Source organism: Bos indicus x Bos taurus, chromosome 13, assembly GCF_003369695.1.
Source record: "Bos indicus x Bos taurus breed Angus x Brahman F1 hybrid chromosome 13, Bos_hybrid_MaternalHap_v2.0, whole genome shotgun sequence".
Lineage (NCBI taxonomy): Eukaryota > Metazoa > Chordata > Mammalia > Artiodactyla > Bovidae > Bos > Bos indicus x Bos taurus.
In genome coordinates this window covers 32386935-32407522 of record NC_040088.1, presented here as the reverse complement: position 1 = coordinate 32407522, position 20588 = coordinate 32386935, and the positions used below count along the sequence as shown (strand labels likewise).

At 50.6% G+C, this 20588-nt stretch overlaps 2 protein-coding genes across 7 annotated transcripts in view; one reads left to right on the top strand and one right to left on the bottom strand.

The window, feature by feature from the left end:
• The window catches only part of SMOX (spermine oxidase), a 35286-nt gene extending 16039 nt beyond the window's left edge, over window positions 1-19247 (bottom strand). For 2 of the 6 annotated variants that reach the window (XM_027559384.1, XM_027559389.1), the window contains exon 1: window positions 19031-19209. The gene's annotated coding sequence lies outside the window, so the exon portion shown is untranslated. Of the gene's footprint in view, window positions 1-3434; window positions 3457-19030 lie in introns of those variants that run through there. The other 4 variants (XM_027559386.1, XM_027559387.1, XM_027559390.1 and 1 more) reach the window with 4 other exon arrangements.
• LOC113902716 (formin-like protein 5) lies at window positions 4870-19348 on the top strand. The gene is made up of 5 exons (XM_027558118.1): window positions 4870-4894; window positions 8607-8725; window positions 10195-10279; window positions 11023-11065; window positions 18466-19348. Exons 1-5 carry the CDS (start codon window positions 4870-4872, stop codon window positions 19346-19348), a joined length of 1155 nt encoding a protein of 384 aa, XP_027413919.1.
• Window positions 19349-20588: the final 1240 nt, after the last annotated feature.

The following is a 20588-nucleotide window of genomic DNA, read 5'->3' as shown; positions in this document are numbered from 1 at the left end:
GGTCTCATGGCAGAACTCCCTTGCTCCCTGGAGCACCACCTCTGAAAACGTGGAGGAGTAGGATAACTTCACCCTTGGGAGGCTTGTGGAGGGAAGAAACGCTTGGGTCAGCACATTGGGGTGGGGGATACCTAAACTTCCTGGCTTTCCCATCTCCATTTCTTTCTCTCTCAAGTGGTCCAGCTTGTCCTAACCTACGTTATTATGGACGTCTAGAGATTGTCAGCATTTTTAAGAGCCTTGTCCAGGAAAATCATTTGTAAAATTCTGTGGCTAAATTTTTAAAAGATATTTATTTATTTATTTTGATTGTCTGTATTTACTTATTTTAAAATAAGCATCTAAGAACTCATCATCTAAAATAAAAACTAGAAAATTGATAATAACTAAATTTTTATTAATAGGCTTCAGGAATGGATTGTGGGAAATGTGGGCACACAGTTTGCCTTTAAGATGAACACAAAAAGGACCCCACATTCCCAACATATCAGAGACCTTCAACTTAAAGAGACATCATAGGGTGCTGTGGTGTGTGTGTTGGTCTGACTCTTTGTGACCCCATATACTGGGGCCCATCTGGCTCCTCTGTCCATGGAATTCTCCAGGCAAGAATACTAGAGTGGGTTGCCATTCCCTAGCTTCCCAACCCGGGAATCAAACCCAGGTCTTCTGCATTACAGGCAGATTCTTTACCATCTGAGCTATAGGGAAGTCATGGTGGAAACAGGTAAACAAGGGCCATGTCGGTCACCTATTCCACTGGCCTTCACTGCTAACCCTAGTTCTGTGTCTCCACAAGCCTTGTCCCAGATGGGCCTGTCAACCCCTGGAGCCCCTAAGCCAGAGAAGCCACAAGCACTGTCCACAGATGGCAAAATGAGGCATCTCCATCTTTCCATAGAGTCGATCTACCCTGGGATCCAAACTGAAGTGAAGAGAGAAAACTATACCTAGAAACACCTACTGTGTGCTGGGCCCTCAGTTAAATGCTGCACTGGACTTTTGGACCCTCTGTTATCTCAGATTGCGAGGGAGCACATTTGTTTTCTGTTGGTTTGTGCCATCTCTTCCTTTGAAATTTTTTAATTTTATGAGAAAATGCCTTACTGGGGAAGAAAAATCACTTAATTCTCCTTGGTGCTTGCCTCTCCTCCTCTTGCCTTCCGTAAATAAATAAATAAATAACATACCCTTCCTTGATCTGTATGCACAGGAGAAACAGAACACCCTGTACTTTTCGAGCAGATAAAGGAGAGAAGAAAAAAGTGCTGGCTCAGCCAGGCAGGGAGGGGGAGGGGGGGCAGAAGGCGGGGGAAGGAGCAGGGACAGGGCGAAAGACTCTTGCCTTCTTGCTCCTGTTTCCAAGGCAAAACATGGGTAGGAGGGTAGGGCCCCCATGTCCCCAGGCAGGCCATGCCTAGTAGCTTCCACCCCCATTCAAGATATCCAGATGCCCCACTGCCTCCCCACCCAACCCCCACGCCCCTCCTACCCTCACTCCCAATTCTCTGGCCTGCAGGCCACCACCTCCCCCTGCAGGCCAGAGCCAACACTGCCCCAGCTGAACCCACCCAAGTAGCCAAATTGGAAAGCAGACAGAAGAGAGGAAAAAGGGAAGAAAGGCCCTGCCCATGGCAGGATCACCAAAGAAGGATGAGTGAAGACCACGAGGCCAGGTGCCAAGAACGGGCACTAGCCACCGAGCACAGGGTCACTGCCACTTTCCCACCCACCTTCTCTCAATACACTCAGCAGTTTCATTTCGTCACCCTTGGAAATTTACCCTCCAAGAAATTAAAAAAGTAAAAGAGATGTCCTGTCCAGCCCTCCAAGAAGAATTTCCTAATTGCCAGATACTAAAAACAGGTTTCAGTCCTGGCCTGCAACAGCTAAATTTGCTGAGCCACTTCACTGAGCCCAGAGCTGAACTGGGGACACCATGCATCTCCTTATGCTTTCTCAACCACAGTAAAACCACTGAAGCGCCAGAGCACTCACAAGGCTCAAAAGCATCCTAAGCAGAAGTTCTGCCCTTACCCCTCAGGTCAAGCCTTGTCTACCCCACACCCCGTATCACTGTTCCCCAGGTGCCTGCCTGCCTGCCTCCTCCGACTGAACCACACTCCTGGAGAATTGTTGGGCCTATTCCAATTCCATCCCTTAAAGACAGCATGTTGTTCAGTCACTAAGTTGTGCCCAACTCTTTGTGACCCCATTGGACAGCAGCACACCAGGCATCCCTGTCCCTCACTATCTCCCAGAGTTCGCCAAAGTTCATTCCATTGAGTCAGTGATGCCATCCAACCAAGACAAGCACAGCCAGGGAGAAAATCTAACAATTCATGAACATCTACTATGTACTTCTATGGGGAAGGCCTCAGCATGTCAGCCCTTGACCCCTCTGAACCCAGCTGTTCTTTCTGCTTTCAGTTTTCACTCACACACACTCCCTGCCCCCTCCAAACATATACACATACTCCAACTTCACCAAAGACTCAGGTATCCCCAGCCTCGCCTCTCTGAAGGCCTATGGAAAACACTCCTCCCCACACATTACAGAAGGGAGCTCTGGGTTCTCTTAATACATGTACAGCCTTGTGAAGGACACAGAGCTTGTGCAACTGTGTGACTACACAACTCTGTGTTGACTGAACCACCAGTAAGGCCTGCCCCATTGATGTTTCCTGAAGCTACAGACATCTTGGAAATGAGAGTACTTTGCAGCCATCACCACCCAACCCCAGCCTGTTCCCAAAGCATGAGCATCTCACCTCCAGGAAATCCTGCTGCCTATTACTCGAGTGAGGCTGCAGTTCCACAATCACTGAGCAGGGCTGAGGTCCCAGACTAGACTGGTGACCCCTTCCTCAAGCCCTGGGAGTGAATCACAAAGAGTGTCAATGACCCAGGCTGGTGCAGGATGCCCCATCCCCCTCAGTGTTGGAGCCTGCTTCAGCCTATCAGGCTAATTCCCTCCCTAATAATGACCACTGCAACAAAAACAATGCCACAAGGGACCAGGCTCCCAGGAGCCCCTCACCCTTCCAGAACTGTCTCTCAGAAGAAACAAAAGTCTGCCTATCCTTGGCTCACTTCTGAATACAGGCTCAGGCTCCCAAATGTGTCTGTCTCCCTGTCCTTTTCTCAGCATCACCCCAGGATGAATGACCATATCCCAGACAACTGTATGACCAAAGCAGTTAGCCCACCTGGCTCACCTCCAGTCACCCTTTAGAGTCCAGACTGCCAACAGCTGAAGCACTCCAAAATGGGCCTACCCCTTCCAATAAGCAGGCTTCTCTACACAACATGCTTGCTCATATGAGCTCTGTCCAGAGCTTTAGGGGCCACTGCACCTTCCTTAAGCAAACTCACGGACTTAAAAGGGTCTCCTCCCAACAGATATTCTTAGTGCCCTGGAGAAGCAACCCTACCTCAGTTTCTCTGAAGGAACCCCTCTCTGCCTCAGGCTCCTTACAGGAGGGAGGGAGGGGGAGGGAAGCTGGGATACTGGTCCTGAGGAATCTCTCTGGACTGCCTGACAGGTCTGGGGAGGGATTTGGATTCTCAAGGGCCCCCTAGACAATGCAATTATTCTTCAAATGTAAAAAACGCCCAGAAATCCCAGACCAGCTGCTTTGCACAGCGGCCCTGACAATGGGGCTCTGTGTCTGCCCATGAGGCTCCTCCCACCGTCAACCCCAGGGAAGGACTGAGCCTGAACTCCGCCTAGCCAGACCCTCTCCAGCCCTCCTCACCCAGGCTAGCCAGCCAGGAAGTGAAAAAAGTAGGATTGCTGAGCCAGGCCTGGCCAGTCACGGAAGGTAGGCTGGGGTGGGTCAATGTGGGGACAAGGCAAGAGCAGTCTGTGACCCAAGAAGACACAGGGGGAAGGGAGAGAACACTGGCCTGGGAACCCAGAGACCTGGATTCAGGCCCCAGCTCAGTCTCTCTTGGCAGTGACGCCAGACTAGTGTATTCCCTTCTATGGGTCTCACCTACAAATACCTCTGAACTCACCCCAAAGGCAGAGCACCTGTACCCCATCTGCTGGACATATTTTTCTAAGCCCCATCTAATGTGTAAATGCCTGCCTCCTTCAGTCTTTAAGTTTCCCTTCGGTAAAATGGGGATAGATACAGCTACCTGGTGGGACTGCTGGGAGAATTCAATGATAGCACAGAAAAAAGGTGGGACCACCTGCCAGGGTCACCTCAGAGAAGGAGGGAAAGGGAGGATGATCCCCAAAGAGACTAGTACAGAAGAGGGAGCCACCTCTTCTAGGGCCCAGAGCTCCATTTCATGTGTAGAAGAACCTGTCTTCATCTCAGCTTAGACTCCAGCCTCAACCTGGACCCCAACCCTAATATCAGAGTGGACCTTAGCCTTGGCATCAACCAGACTATCCCACAGCCTGTGTATGACCTACCCCCCAACCTTGACCCAGCCTGACTATCCCACCAGTCTTGCCAGGGAGTGGGTGGGGAGTAGGCATCAGATATGGTGGCCATTTGCCAACTGTAAGCTCAATCAATGAAAGAGACAAAGCATGTGGGCTGAATTCTGCAGAGCCCTCCCACCGGCACTGTTCTCTGGCCCTCCCAGGCCAACATGGGGAAGGGGCTCTAGGGACCCCACCTTCCTTCTTGGCACTTAGACTTTTCTCCAAGCATAATGTCTTTATTACCCACATTTCTTTCCTGTAACCAAATGCGTAAAGTCCCTAAAAGCACAATTTTAAAAGGCTTTATAAGCCTTTTTCAGAAGAGAAGTGGGTAGCCTGCACTGCATGGAAAAAAGACAGCCCTAAACTCAGTGTCTGGGGGGTTGTCAGAGCCAAAGGCATGACCCATGAAGGCACTGGTGGGCATGACGGGAAGGCATTCCTGGGGAGGTGAGTGCTCTGGCTAGTTTATATTTCCCTTGATGCTCTGCAAGGTGGGATAGACTAAGTGAATTGTTTTAGGAACCCAGCTTATAGCTGCCTGCAGAGACAGAAACTGGGGACTACCTGAGAAGGAGTGGAGGAGGGGGAAAAAGGAAGGGGAGAAGTCAGGGAAGGGATAGGGTCCTTTTGATGGGCATAAAGCTCAGCTGACAGTGGAACCAGGGAATCCATCCTAGAGATCCCACCCACCTTCAGCAAAAATGAGTGGATCACGCTCTGACATCGAACTGCCAGAGATCAAATTGCCAACATCCACAACCCATACCTTGAATGAGGCCAGCCAGGACCCTGGACCCTATTAGCCAGTGTCCTGTGTCCCCAGTAAAGTCCTAAAGGCACAGGTTTCACTGTGGCTCCCTTTAGCAACCCTTAGGATGAGACCTCATGGCCTGGATTTTCCTCCCTCTGAGCAGAACGTGACACCCCAACTCTAACCACCCCTCTAGGAAGCTATTAGCTACAGAAGTAAAAGAGACCACAGAGCTGGTTACTATGCCAGTGACTACATTGGTGTGAGACTGCCCTTGGTGATGTCAATCAGGCCATGGGCAGGGGAGGGCTGAAGGGAGATGGTACTCATAGTCACTCACTACCCTGGGAAGGGCTGAATCTGGAGAGAGAAAATCAGCCTCAAGACCATATGAGCCCTGTTTTGAGGCACCCAAGTCATCATGGCCCTTGGGGAACCCCAGGAAGACACCTTTTGTTTCTCTCATCCTCCTTTGTCTTTCTGTCCCCAAACCACCCCACACACACACACACACACGTACACTTTTATGTTTCCCTTGATGACTCAGCTTGCTAAATAGTTTCCTCCTTTTGGACTACCTTTAGCACCATGGTTTTCATGGAAACCATGGTTCACAGGAAAAACCCTCAGAGAGGACCCAAAGTGCAGGGATGAGGTCTAACTCTAAGTGACCCAGGGAAGACTCTGTTTTCTCATCTGCAAAATGGGTATTGTCATCACATCTGTTCTCTAATGGATCTTGGGCTCCCACTCAAGTTTTTGGAGGGATGTATGTTTTGCTTCCCTCAAGATGCAGCTTCCCCCTCCTTCATAGCAGCATTATTCACAATAGCCAAAAGATGGAATCCACTCAAGTGTCCATCAATGGATGAATAAACAAAATGTGGTACATGCATACAATGGAATGTTATTCAGCCGTGAAAAGGAAGGAAATTCTAACGCACGCAACAACATGGATGAACCTTGAAGACATGATGCTAAGTGAAATGAATCAGTCACAAAAGGACAAATACTGTATGATTCCACTCATATGAGGTACGAAGAGCAGTCAAATTCAGAGAGACAGAAAGTACAATGGGAGTTGTCAGGGACAGAGGAGTGGGGGGAAATGGAGTTAGTGTTTAAAGAGTACAGAATTTCAGTTTTAGTGGTGGTGGTAGCACAGCAATGTGAATATATTTAATACCACTGAGCTGTATGCTCCTAAAGTGATCAATTTCTGTGTATTTTACCACAATAAAAACAACAATCAAGTTGAGTGAGTGCTACTCTGTGACAGGCCCTTGAGGTACAGAAACAGCCAGATGCCTCCCCGTCAAGGATTGGGGTGACAGGTATCTGTGTGTGTGTGTGTTATTCACTCAGTCATGTTTGACTCTTTGCGACCCCATGGAGTGTAGTCAATCAGGCCCCTCTGTCCATGGGATTTCCCAGGTAAAAATACTGGAATGGGTTGCCGTTTCCTTCTCCAGGGGAATCTTCCCAACCTAGGCATCGAACCCACATCGCCTGCATTGGCAGGCAGATTCTTTGCTGTCTGAGTCACCAGGGGTGACAGGTACCACAAAGCAAAGCAGATAAGGGGAGAGGCAGCTGCTCTGTACGGGGAGTCAGGGAAGCCTCTCTGACAACAGAGCACAGGAAGTGAGAGGCAAGAGGGGGCCAGAGCCTACAAATGCTGTGGTGACCTCCTAGGGATTTGCTGAATGAAGGAATGTGGGAGTAAGAGCAAGGATGGGGTAGGGATGACTTGGGTGGCCAGTCATGACACCAGGACCAACCCTTACAAGTTCTCTTCCAACTGGTCGTCTCCTTTCCCCCTCACAACAAGCCTGTGAAGTAGGAAAGACAAAAATTGGTTCCGGGACCCACAGGCAGGAGAAGGGCCCTGGTGGCCTGATTCCAGAGCCCAGTTCTTTCCTTGGGGCTTCAGGAGAGATAGGAATGCTTCTCCGGGCCACCTCCCATCGCAGGGATGAGCCTGCCCCCAAACACACAGCCGAGGGCCCCTCTCCCAGCCCCACTGCATAGGGCATCACCTGCAGGCGTGGCCTTAACCAGCCCCTGACCTGAGCTACTGTCCCCACATGGAGATCCACCCATTCAGAAGATGGGGCACTTGAGGCCAGCGAGGTGTAAGCTGGCAGATGAAGAGGTAGCCTCCCGGCAGGGCTTCTCCCTTCTCCCTGCCAGGAGCCGCAGCCTCACAGTTCTGGAGGGAAGGAAGACAGCACAGTCAGCAGTTTCCACTGATTCTTTCAAAATCACTGACAAGAACTGAGGCTTGTGAGACGGCTCGGCCAGGCGCGGTTCCCCCTTGCCTGCCCCTCGTGACCGCACAAAGCCGATCTGTGCTTCAGCTCCAGCCCCGAGGGGGTGGGGGGCTCTCTAAGTAGAGTGGGGACCTCACCCATGGCTCTCTCAAGGAAAGATCTTCCTCTTCAGGAGAGGCTCTGGAGCCAGGGTGGGGTCTCCCAAGCCACGGGAGGGGTCCCCATTCTACTCAGCCCAGGATTCAGGCTCCTAATGGCATAGTTGGGCTATCCAAGGCTTTTGCTGGTTCAGGCAGCATGTGCAGGAAGAGGCTCCCCTTCATTCTAAGTTCCCTTCCTGCAAAGCTCCCTATTCTGTGCTCACCACCCCCCAAACTCAACATGGTTTATCACAGAGCACAGGTGGCATGCATGATCATGAAGAAAACATCCCTCCACAGTCCAGTTACTAAATAAACCCCAGGGCAAATCTCTATTTGTTGAACCCTTTGTGTGCCGGGCCCTGTGCTGGGCACATTCCATTCATGGCATCATTTAATCCTCCCAAACACCCTGATGCCCATTTAAAAAATGAGGAAACAGGCTCAGAAATGTTCACAGGTGTGACGGAGGCCACCCAGACAGAGTGAAGGGCAAAGCAGGCTTGTCAATGCCCGGCTCAGCTCTCTACCCTGCACTTGCCCACCTCTCAGGCCCTCGGTCAGCCTCCCGGGGCAGCAGGCCTGAGCACAGTCCTCTATCTGGCACTTCTGTCTTACCCCTCCCCACACAGTGACACTGTACAAACTGTACCAGGCACCCCGGGCTAGCAGGAGGTGTCCCCGGCCCGGCAATTTTCCCTAGCTACACTGCCAAAACTTGCTGCCCAGAGGCCACTCGCCTCCTGGCCAAGGCATTAGTCAGGTGGGCTGTGGGTCCCATGGGGACTGACTTAAGGCTTGCCAGACCACAGCCCTCTGCCCTTGGTTTTACCCCTCCATAAATAGTGACAAGGACAGTGATTCTGGTAGCACAAAAGAAAATTCTAAGAGCGGCTAAATGATAATTCCCTCTAGACAGTCACCTCTTCTCTCTGGCCCAAGATTTTCCTCTCCTGGTAACTCCAAGGTGATTTAACCGTGCTCTCCTTATACAGGATTACCCAATAAAGAGCTCTTCATAAAATTCAACCCTGAAGCAGAACACCACCACCTCCACCCCTGCTATCACCTGCCAGCCTTAGAAACAGCTGGAACCAAGTCAGAAAAGCCAATGGTGTTCATTTCAAAATGCATATGTGGGCCCCATGATTTAATCCATAAAACACCTACAGAGTTAAAACACTGAGCTTAGACAATAAACATACTCTTCAAGTTCTTTTGTTGAGTTCAAAGAGAAGCTTAAAAACTCACCAGCTTTTAGAATGAAGAAAAGTCTGTTCTTATAATTCTATCATCGCTGTTACCACTATTTTTCACTGAGTATGTCTAAGGTACAGAGGGCAATGCTAAGCATTTGGCATGGAATGTTTAGGTTAATCATGTCAATACCCCCTTCTACAGAGGACAAAACTGAGTGAGTTTCAGAGAGGTTTCACAACCTGTCATCTGACATAAGACAATCCAAACTATACTAAGATACTAAGGCTCAGATTTTACTCTTTCTTAAAGCCAGAGAATGAATCAAATTCATCATCTTTTCTTGAGTTACTTTCTCAGATTAACTCAAAATTTTGCACTAAGTGTATATGATTTTTTCATTTTCCAAAACAGAAGAAAGTAAAAGAGATATGTGCATTCAACACTTAAAGACCTCACTTAAAAAATCTTTCCTATGACCATCTGCCCACTGGTGGTCCTGCATGTCTCCTACTTAGCTGACTTAAGGTCTAGATATTTGCCTATCCACTCAGAGCACTCATCAGCCCTCTCTCCCTGGAGTCAGTAGTTTGGGGGGGCTGGGCTGGACTGGCCTGGGGAAGAGGTCTGGTTGTGGGTAGGAAGGCATGGTTGAAGGTGTGGAGATAGGCTCTGAGGGGTCTGTGACTTGAGAAAAGGGCATCAAACCAGATGTCCTAGAACCCAGATTTGAGACCCAGTCACGCTACTTGCTGGCACTGCCAGCATTCCCATCTTTGGGAAATAGCTCATACCCCATGCACCACAAGGAGAGGAATTATGTGTCCATCAGGGCCTCGGACAAGGCTGCAGAAGATGGCTGGGTTCTTTGTTCTGTTTCCTAATAAATCACAACTCATTTCCAAGTGCTGCTTCTCTCGGTCTTAAATCAAACCTTCCTTAACACCCTCCCCCAAGAAGCAGCTAAAGAATCTGTCTGCCAATGCAGGATACATGGGTTCAATCCCTGGTCTGGGAAGATCCTACATGCCACAGGGCAACTAAGCCCAAATGCCACAACTTCTGAGCCCGTGCTCTAGAGCCCAAGAGCCACAACTACTGAAGCCCGCATGCCTAAAGCCCTTGCTCCAACAAGAGAAGCCACCACAATGGCAAGTCCAGGCACCACAATGACAGACTAGCACCCAGTCACCACAACTAGAGAGAAGGCCACGGCAGCAGTGAAGACCCAGCACAACGAAAGTAAATAAGTTAATTTTTTTTTAAATGGAATCTAGACTAAGAGGCAGGGGTACTGAATTTACCTGCCCCAACACAGCTAAGCCACCCTGTTTTGGCTGAATCCAAATGTTTTTCTTCATCCCCTCCTACTGACTCCTGATTCAGAGAGAGCAGGAGAAACTTTGGGTTCCTGCCTATTTGAAGAAGAAAGAAACAGGGGCAAAGGAAGAAGAGAGTGCAGCTGAACTGGGTAAGAAAGCTCACTGAGCACCCAGGGCCTCCCTGAGGGCTGTTGTCAGCACATAGGGCTCTTACCCACATGCACTATTACGGCAATTTCTGGATCGTTGTTTGAAATGCCATACTCCATCACCTCCACCTGAGCTGCTGAGTCCTCACACCTCAGAGGAAATGGGGTGTGGCAAGGGGCAAGGCAGGGTGACCTCACTGACCTCCTCTCCCAGCTCTAGGGGAGGCAGGAGGAGCACAGGCCCAGGGATTCTCCCTGTCCTACACTTTAGACACCCCTTCCGGGAAGGTGACAAAAGTGAGATTCTTAACCTCTTAGGAAAATGACTCAGAGCTCTGAAAATGACTATGAGCCGTTCACTCACCCCCAGCCCCATGCTTGAGACATGAAAGGGCACACAATTCTCTTAGGAAGCCAATGGAGAGTCCTGTACTCCTAACCCACCATGACACCCAGCCACTTTTCTCACTAAAACACTGTTCTGATCAAACCACTGCCCTGCCCAAAAACCTTCAATGGTTCCCAGTGGCCTAATGAATGGAGACAGGTCCCTGACACCTCTTCCCTGCCCTCAGGCCCCTTGTCTTCTGCGCACACCCACTGGACCCCAAGACCCCCACACCCAGACCTGGCCCACACGGCATGTGGGCCCTGCCCAGATGCCTTCTGCCCAGATATCCCCACCCTGCTAGCCACTCCCCCAGAAAGCCAGTCCTCACTTACTCTTTCTCTCGCTCTTCCAGATCACTCTTCTGTTCTAATCAAGACCCTACCCCGAGCCTCAAGGTGAGTGCAAAGAAAAAGAGAGCAAGCCAGGCTGTCAGGCAAGAAAAGGGAAATTTATTAGAGTGAAACGAGAGGGTGACTGGCACTTAAGGAGAACCAGCGTCCTCCCTTTCTGACAGGGTCTTTCTTATACCCCCCCAATGAAAAAATTATCTGAAGAGATGGTTAATTTTTAGCCTGTAGTTGAGTCCTGTAGTCACGTAGCCAGAGGTCTGGAATCTGGTGGTCTCGTAGCTTTGAGAAGGTAGGCCAGTAAGGAAACAGAATGTCATTTGGGCAATTTGGTCATCTCAAGGATCGCTGTGATTTTATTCTTTGTTTGCGAGGTCAACATAATGAGCCATCTTAACAATGAGACCCCATGTGGGCCCTATCAACGCCCTCTCCTGACCTTTGGGCCTTTCAAATCTCTGACAGTCCGCTTCCCTGGGATCCTCCTGGAGACACTGCCTGCAGCCCTGTCAATCACACTAAGAGCAGGCAACAAGAATCTGGGTGTCACACAACCCTAAAAGGGAGATAGCATTATCCTCACAGTACCAATGAGATTGAGGCAGAGAGAGGTTTTAGCTTCTTGCCCAGGGATCACAATCCCACTCTCTGAGATTAAAGGAAGGGAGAGAACTTGTAGGGCAAGAAGACGGCAGGGGATGATAGGGTAGGAGGCCCTCCCAGAATCCCTAAGACTCAGGCCTGGCTACTGTTGGGTCCCTTGCCCACCCACCAAGTGAAGCAAAGCTTCCTAGAACCCGAGTCCTAGAACCCAGGACTGGTTCTGGGCCCCAGTGCTCTCTTGGCCATCCCTTCCTCTACAGTGCTCTTTTCTTCCACTGACTGTCCAAATTGAACCCAAACCACCAAGTCCACCTCTCCCAGGAAGCTATTGCCCCATCCTACCTCCCCTCCCTGTCACTGTGGGCCCACCCATCACCCATGTTTACAGTCTCTCGTGGAACAACATCCTCCCACATCAGCCCCTCCCATCAGGTGTTTCATTGGTCAGTTAGTCATTATTAGGATGTCTTCAGAAAAATTTTCTTTCTATGATCAAATCAGTTTAGGAAATACCAGTTTATTTTCTGCAGGATTCTTCAAGAGTCTTTTAAATGCATTCTGAATCTTCCACAGAATTGTAGAGTGGCTTTTCCAGTTTCTGCCCCTGTTTATCCCCTAAAACCTTGAGGCTTCTCAGAACAGTCTTTGAGAAACACTTCCTCTTCCCATCCCCTCAGGCTTCCCTGGTGGCTCAGCAGTAAAGAATCAACCTGCTAAAGCAGGAGATGCAGATTCGATCTGCAGGAGAAGGAAACGGCAACCCACTCCAGTATTCTTGCCTAGGAAACCCCATGGACTGAGGAGCCTGGCGGGCTACAGTCCATGGGGTCACAAAGAGTTAGACACAACAACTAGAGAACAACAGTCCACCCCTTCAGGACAGCCTGCACAGCAGGGAGCACATGGGTAGGAATCAAGGAGGGGAGCATCTGGTCCCCTTTTAGGAGTTATGAGTGACATTCTGGGAGCTCAGCCTGAAAACCCCTCCTGGCACTGCCCAGGGCAGCAGAACAAGTGTCTTCTCTTTCTACCTTCCTTTGGGTAAGGTTACTGCCTACACTTCTGCTAGAGTCTAGAGGGACCTCATTTGACCAGTTGCCTCAGATACTACCCTTCAGGCTATGCAAAGCCCAGAGAACAAGGGGTCTTGGGAGATTCCCCCAAATCAAGCTGGACAGCTCTTCTAGGCAAATCACTCACTCTACTCCATCATTAGCCCATGAGTTTCAATAGTAATCCAGGATTAAAATGTATTAAGCTGCCATTCTGGGAAGATGCAGTGTTCCACTCAACAAACCCTACAACTCTCCCCGCTGCTGCCCAGGGAGGGGACTGAATCCCTCAATTTACAGGAAACTGAGGCCTCAAAGCAGAGCAGACACTTGCTTGTAGTGACCCAGCCAGGGGCAGAGCAGAGAGAAGCATTCAGGCCTCCCCACGCCCACATGGCCCAACAGCAACTCATGCAACCATCAGGGCAGCTTCAAGGACTCATGCAGGCCAGGCAGGGATAAGGGTTACTTGCTGAGGGGTAATGGCTCAGCAGCTGGGGAGACTTTCGGGGCTTTGAGCAGAAGATGGCATGTCTAGGGCTGGAGTCAGCTGTTTCCCTAATCTCCTTGGCCACACCCTGGCTACAGGAAGGGTGCTCACCCCAGATTGGCTAACCATAGGCCAGCTTGGCTGTGGGGAGAGATAAGATGCCCTACATGCTACCCGCGTGTCATCTTGCCCTGGGGCAGTCACCTAAGATACTTTCTCATGGTTTTGAAAGCTCCTCAAAGTCTGGCAACCTAGAAATCAGGCTTGTGTTCCCAACCTGAGACCCAAGTCCCCAGAAGCCCCTCACTTGGCCCCACCTCCCAACAGAGTAGCCCCTCCATCCTATACACTCTTCATAACTCCCCTCTGCCCTGCCCTCATACAAGTAGTCTCTACACCTCCCCCAACACCGTCCACAGGACCCAAGACAGTCACCTGTTTCAGGTCTCACCTGATCTGTGCCCATCCCTGTATCTGCCTGGCCCAAAGTCCCCAGTCTCAACCCTCACTACACAAAGATAATCCATAAGCCAGCAGCATCACACCACCCAGGAGCTTGTTAGAAATGCAGAGTCTTGGGCCCATCACAGACCTGCTGAAATGGAACCTGAACATTATTAACAAGCTGCCCAGATGACCCACACGTATGCTAGAGTTTGAGAAATAGTTTTATAGACCACTGATGTAATCAAGTCCTTGCACCCATGGCAAGCTTTGACAGCTCCTTGGGGGCCTAGTGAATCAAGTCTAGACTCAGTGACTTGGCAATCAATGCTTCAACTGACTTGTCCAGGCTTGGGCTCCCACTCTTCCTCAGGAAAACCATCCCATCCTGTGTTGGCCAAAGCCACCCAGGACTTCAGAGCCCCCTTAAAGCACCACCTCCTCCAAGAAGCTGTTCTGAACCACGTTCCACTATATCACATGTGGCTTGGCTCACTCTTTTTTCCTGATGAGTGGGGACCCTGTCCTGGTTCCCAGTGGCTCCAAGCACCAGGATGGGGCACAGAAGATGGCAGGTGCCAATTCCAGGTAACAAGGCCCAGTGCCAGTTATTGGGAAGTCCACCCTCAGCTCTAGTCTGTCTTCACCTCAACTCAGCAGACAAGGACTCGGGCAGGGTGGAGAAGCCCATTGCATACTTCAGAGAAGAAGCACTCCTCAGAAACATGGGCTTAATGAGCTTCCAGCAACAATGTGGAAAATGCAGAGAGAATGCCTCCGAATCTCCCTCTTTTCCTGGGGGACTGGGAGGTCTGCTGAGATAGATAAGCAGATCCCCTAAAACCTGGGGTCAGAATGTGGAGCAAAGCAACTCCATCCCTGTGTGGACAACAAACCTTTTTTCTGCCTATTAGCCAGGCCCCTAGAAGGCCAAGTCACCTGCCCCGAGGCATCCTCATGACCAAACAGAAAAGCCTCAAAGGACAAGGCTGCCACACCCTCCTGCCCACCCGCTCCTTTCTGGCCCAGATCCTGCAGGCTGGCATCCCATAGGAAGTCCTTGCTCCTTTGCCCTGGGTCTTCAAGAAGGTATTCAAGCATGGACCTCAAGGAGTTCCTGGCTTCCACAGCCTCTAGGGATCAAAGAAAAAAAGTCTCTTGACTCTCATTTTACAGACACAAAAAGAAGTAAGGACAAGGCCAATACTGAAGTAGAGTAAGCTCTTTTCAGTTCCCATTTCTCTGTTCCCCCAGCTCTGCTCCCACCTTCAACCCAGCCCTACTTAGACCCCCATCCAGGTTTCCCAAGGCCAAGTCTGAACCTCCACATCATAACATCCTAGATTGAATCCAGAACAGGCTAGTTTATCTGCAGAGCTCCTATCTGACCTCTCTGGAGTCCTCACAGGCAGATGAAGAGGGCAATGGGGCAATGCTGAATCAAAGAAGTGATATTCTAATGGTGGTATCTCAAGCAGGGAGCTGTTTTTGTACCAGAAGAAAATGTCCTTCCTAGCTCCCTGAAATCACATTATGCATGACACCCTATTTGGCTTGGGCACAGTGCCCCTCCTAGAAGAAAAGGAGAGGCATGAAACAGACAGACTCAGCCACCCACTCTGAGTAAGGACCCCTTCTACCTTAGAGGGTTTGACTTCTTTCCTACCTCTCCAGCCCCAAGGCCAAGCACCTTTGGGAGTCAGGAAAAAAAAACACTTGTTAAAAAGACTTCAGCTCACATATCTGAGAGGTAAGAAAGAAGTGACAGAGTAGACTGATTTAGAGCATGGATTCTGAAGCCAAATTGCCTAAGTTCAAATCCTTGCTCTGTCACTATTGAGCTGTATGACTATGCTTTGGTCTTCCAATCTGTAAAATGGGAATAAGACCTACCTTATAGAGCTGTTAAGAGGATAAAAGGAGCTAATATTTGCAAAGTCCTTAGAATACTGCCTGGCACCCAGTGAGTATACCAGGGCCCTGGACTAGCCTATTGGCCTCTGCTCAATTTCTCCCACCTAGGACACCCTCTTTTCTCCCTGCTCTATCCCAGCTCAAAGCCTTTCCTAGGCATGCCAGCCCAGTTGTGATCTGAACCCCAAGCCCCTAGGTCTGGCACTCACCTCACAGTCTTATCTTGGTCCATCACCAGTCTCCCTGTCTAGGGCTGCGCTTCCTGCCCCCAGATCCCTTCATTCTGAGAGCACTAACCAAACAGCTCAATTCTCAGCTGGGCTCCTCTGTGCAAAGAGGAGAGCTGTGAGTGGGAAGATAAAGGACTAGAGACCCCCCAATCTCAGCTTCTTCCTCCCCTTCAGCTCTCTGCCCCCAGGGCTGGGTACCCAGCAGTCACCCAAGAAAGTAACTTGAAATAAAGCCCTGGCTGCCCACGCCATCTCTATCTCCTGAGTTAGAAAACACACACAAGCACACAGGTACATACCCTTCTGTTGACCTAATCTGGATTTCCACCAAAGGGAGCAAAGGAAATCATTGATCCCCAACCCACAGCAATTCACATCAACTCCACACCCCCTATCCATCCAATCTCCCACTACATGTACAGGCCTGCCTTTAAGCCATTTGTACTGTCTCTACTTCCCTTTTCCCACTGGCCCCCTCAGATTCTTGCAGTGATTTGCACAACTGCTTTCAAGGAAAGAAAATAAAAGTCCTATGATCACTTGAGATTTACAGGGGGCTCCTGCACTGCCTGACCTTCCCACCTGGCTGAAGATTTCCTGAGTATTGGCTACATTCCAGGCATTCTGCTAGATGCTCCAGATGCAACAGTGGGCCAGTGCTTAGGACGCTACACCAAGTAAACAGACAACTGCAACAAATGGTTATGAACTGTGATAAGCACAATGAAGAAAGTAAACCACGTGCTATGATGAATTACAAAGAGGATGGGAAGGCATATTTGAGGTAAGACCTGAAAAATAAGAAGGAGCAGAGCCAGTCCAGTAGAAAACCTTGGAAGTACATTCAAGGCAGAGAAAACAGCACAAAGGCCACAGGGCAGGAAAAAGCTTAGGTGTTCAAACGGCAGAAGTGATTCAGGTGTGGCTGTCAGAAAAATGCAAAGGGGACAGTGGTCAGGATCAGCAGTGACCAGATCATGGAAGACCTGAAAGACCGGGGAAAGCTTTGAAATTTTACTCCAAGTGCAAAAGGGAGCTGTTTAGGCTCTTAGAGGAATGAGACTACTCAATATTTTTCTAAATTGTTCTTGTTGCTGTTAAAATGGATTTGAGGAGGCAATTGCAGACTTGGGGAAAGCAGGCAGAAGCTACTACAGTATTAAGGCAAGACAGAAAAGGTAGCTTGGCCTGGGGCAGTAGCCTAGGGCAGTAGCATGGAGTCAGAGTATGAAGAATAGGCCTGAGATAGATTTGGCAAAAGAACTTGCTGTAGTACCAGCTGTGGAGAGAAGGAAAAAGATTCCACCTAGTTTCCTGTCTTTGATGGCAGGTGGGTTATGGGGCCTTTACTGAGATGGGAAGGCCACAGGAGGGTCATGCTTGGGGAGTGCAGTCAGGACTCTGTTTCATCCATATTAAGTTTTCATACCTATAACATCATAAATCATTAGATTGTGGCTGGATAGAGAGGTTAGATTTGGAGAAGGAAATGGCAACCCACTCCAGTGTTCTTGCCTGGAGAATCCCAGGGACGGGGGAGCCTGGTGAGCTGCCATCTATGGGGTCGCACAGAGTCGGACACGACTGAATCGACTTAGCAGCAGCAGCAGCAGCAGCAGCAGCAGAGAGGTTAGAACTGAAGATAAAATTTGCTACATAATATTATGAGAGTGAAAATGATGTACATTTAAGATTTGTGCTTGTAAATTAATGTTTGAAATTAATGATTTTAAAAATTATAAGAAAAAAAATGAGAGCTTGAGGGGAACTTAAATAGAAGGGACTCAGGAGAAAGGAGGAGGTAAGAACAGAGCCCAGGATCCTCCAACATTTACAACTGTGTGAAAGACTCATCCTTAAAAACAAGCAAGGAAGGGCTTTGGTAGGAGGAAAGGGGGTTTGTGACGAAGAAAACCAAAAGTCAAGAGAGGACATTACAAAGAGTGATCTAGACCAAGGGAGGTCAAGGAAGATCTGCTTATAGGGGAGTGTAAACCACTGGAGACCTTTACTAGGGCAGTTTCAGTGAAGCGGTGGGACCAAAGCCTGGTCAAGTGAGCTGAAGAACACAGAGACCATAGGTACAGGCAGCTCTCTGGAGAAGTATTACTGTGAAGGGAAGTGAGGTCATCTGTAGCTGGGGGAGAATGAGGGATGAAGAAAAAAAAGGTGGGGGAGGGTCATAAAAGGGAAGCAGTGGGGTGCCAAAGCATGTGAAGAAGGTACTGCTGGGAATGATCCAACAGAAGAAACTGAAGAATGAGGGACAGGGAGCAGACTACGTTGGAATCCTAGTGGAGGCATTAGCCTGAGGCAGGAACTGGGATGCTGGGCAAAGATGCAAAACGCAGATGTGGGTCCTTCACTACACACTTTCAGATGCATGCATACGCATTCCAATGACCCCCCTAGACACCTGCCGTCTTGCTGCCTGCTCCAAACACAGACAAGTTACCCACCTACTTCGCGGTCTGGCACGGGATGTGCCACCACCGGCAGATCCTGCAACCAACCTGTGGGCACAACTCACCACAGGTGCCAGCTACAGCGCTTGTCTTATCAGGCCATGCCTTTTCCTGGTGCAAGCTCCGAGGGGGTCCCCAGCCTCTGACCGGCTCTATCTCTAAGCCCCTCCCCCAAATTGAGCACTCAACACTCCCTACCCCTTTCCGAGACGGTAGGGAGCCTAACCTAAAGCAGTCTGTGAGCCCCTAGTTGGCTCTTCGGAGAGAGCTGCTCCCAACCCTGTCCGGGGGACTCCTCCCATACCCCCCGCGAGAAGACTACCTGGACGCCCTTTGGGAGGACGGCCCAGCCTCTTCCAGCGTCCCGACCATCGCCCCGGCGCCTTCTCTTCCCTCCCCAGTGCCCACCCTCTGGGTCGCCCGAGCAGTCGCGGGGCGTCAGCGCCCTGCTTTGTCTGCTCCCATCGAGGACGCCCGCCGGGGACGTCTCCTGCCGCACGCAGCCCCAGGGTCCCGCCTGCCCTCCACCCCAGCACAGCCCCTGCCCCGGGAACCACGGCCACTGGGTCGGACCGCCGCCTCCCGCAACACGAGCAAAGGGGCGCGGCACCCACCGCCCCCGCCAGCCTCCGGGAACGCCGGACACCCTCGCCCTCCCGCACAACCGCCGCTCTAGCTGCCCGAGCCCCGGACCGGCCGAGCCCTCGGGGCTGCTGCGGGCCCCTCACCCTCCCGCGGTCGACTCAGCCCCAGCCTGCGCCCGAATGGGGCCGGCGGCCGGGGGTCGAGGATCGGGGAGCAGGCGCGCGCTGTACCTTTCCCTGCTGAGCCGGGGAAGAGAGTTTTCCGTGAGTGGCGCTCCACCTCGGCCTCCTCCGCCTCCCCTTCTCCTCAGCCGCCTGGCTTCCTCCTCCAGCCGCTGCTGGGACCTTAGGGGCCCGAGCCAGCCGCCGCGGCCTGTGTGGGGCCCCGTTCAGCCTCGCGTCCCCAACCCACCCCGCCCAATCCGTTCAGGCCCAGCCCCCGCTCCGCCTCTAGGCGGGGACGCGCCGAGCTCCTCCCAGGCTCGGCTGGACAGGGGCGGGGAGGCTGGAGGCCGCGTTGGCAGAGGACCTCTGTGTCCCTTCTTGTAGAGGGACCGGGACCCAGCGCTCCCTACCTGAGCTCCAACGTCCCTTCCTCAATCTGGGCACCTAACGTTCCCACCTGTCCCCCAAAAGAAAAGCAGTTAGTCCAGCCCTGCCTGCCCTGTGCTTGGGTGTAAGGTGGAGCCCAAGCTGCCTGCCAGGCAACAAGCAGAGCTAGGCCCCTGGACTCAGTTTACCCGCAGAACTCCAAACCCTACCGTCGAAAGGAAGAGGAACCTCTCTCTCCTCCCAGAGCTGCCTTCACTTCCACAGATCCACTGGATCTCAGTTGGGGGCGGGGGTGGGGTGGTTTCCTAAGGGGCTACCTCTAGCCTCAGATTGTCGGCAACACCACTTCGCACCCAGCAACCACCACCCCTTCCCATGCCACCTCACATTAATACCGGTGCAGAAATCTCAGCATCTCTGTACACTGGTGCCAATCAAATCTCAGAGACCGAGTCTTGGATGAAGTAGGAAAGGATAGCTTTAGTGCTTTGCCCGCAAAGCAGGCCACAGCCAGCTCATGCCCTCAAAACTATATGTCCCAATTTGGGGAAGATAGTGAGAAGTTTTATATTAATTGTTTAAAGAGGGCATGATCAACTCCTGGACATTCTTCTGCTGGGCTTGTGGTGAGGTAAGTAGGAGTCAGCATCATTAACCTTCAGGTCCAACTGGGGTCTACCTGCCTGTGGGCAGCATACCATCATTAATCATTAACTTCCCCCACCTGGAGCAGGTTTCAGTATCTATGAAATATCTCAAAGATGTTGTTGTGTGTATCCCTTGAATAGCAAGGAGAGATAAAGGGGCCTTCTTAAAGGAAAAGAAATAGAGGAAAACTATAGACTAGGAAAGACTAGATATCTCTTCAAGAAAACTGGAGATATCTAGGGAACATTCCGTGCAAAGATGGGCACGATAAAGGACAGAAACAGAAAGAACCTAAGAGAAGCAGAAGAGGTGTCAAGAACAGAAGAACTATAAAAGAAAGATCATAATGACCCAGATAACCATGACAGTATGGTTACTCACCTAGAGTCACACATCCTAGAGTGTGAAGTGAAGTGGGCCTTAAGAAGCATTACTACGAAAAAAGCTACTGGAGATGACAGAATTCTAGCTGAGCTATTTAAAATCCTAAAAGATGCTGCTGCTAAAGTGCTGCACTCAATATGCCAGCAAATTTGGAAAGCTCAGCAGCAGCCACAGGACTGGAAAAGGTCAGTTTTCATTCTAATTC

Coding starts and splice junctions, on each gene's coding strand:
- LOC113902716 (XM_027558118.1), top strand. CDS start 4,870: ATGACGGGAAGGCATTCCTGGGGAG. Junction 4,895..8,606: donor GGGAAGGCATTCCTGGGGAG/GTGAGTGCTCTG, acceptor CTCCTTATACAG/GATTACCCAATAAAGAGCTC. Junction 8,726..10,194: donor CCAAGTCAGAAAAGCCAATG/GTGTTCATTTCA, acceptor CTCCTGATTCAG/AGAGAGCAGGAGAAACTTTG.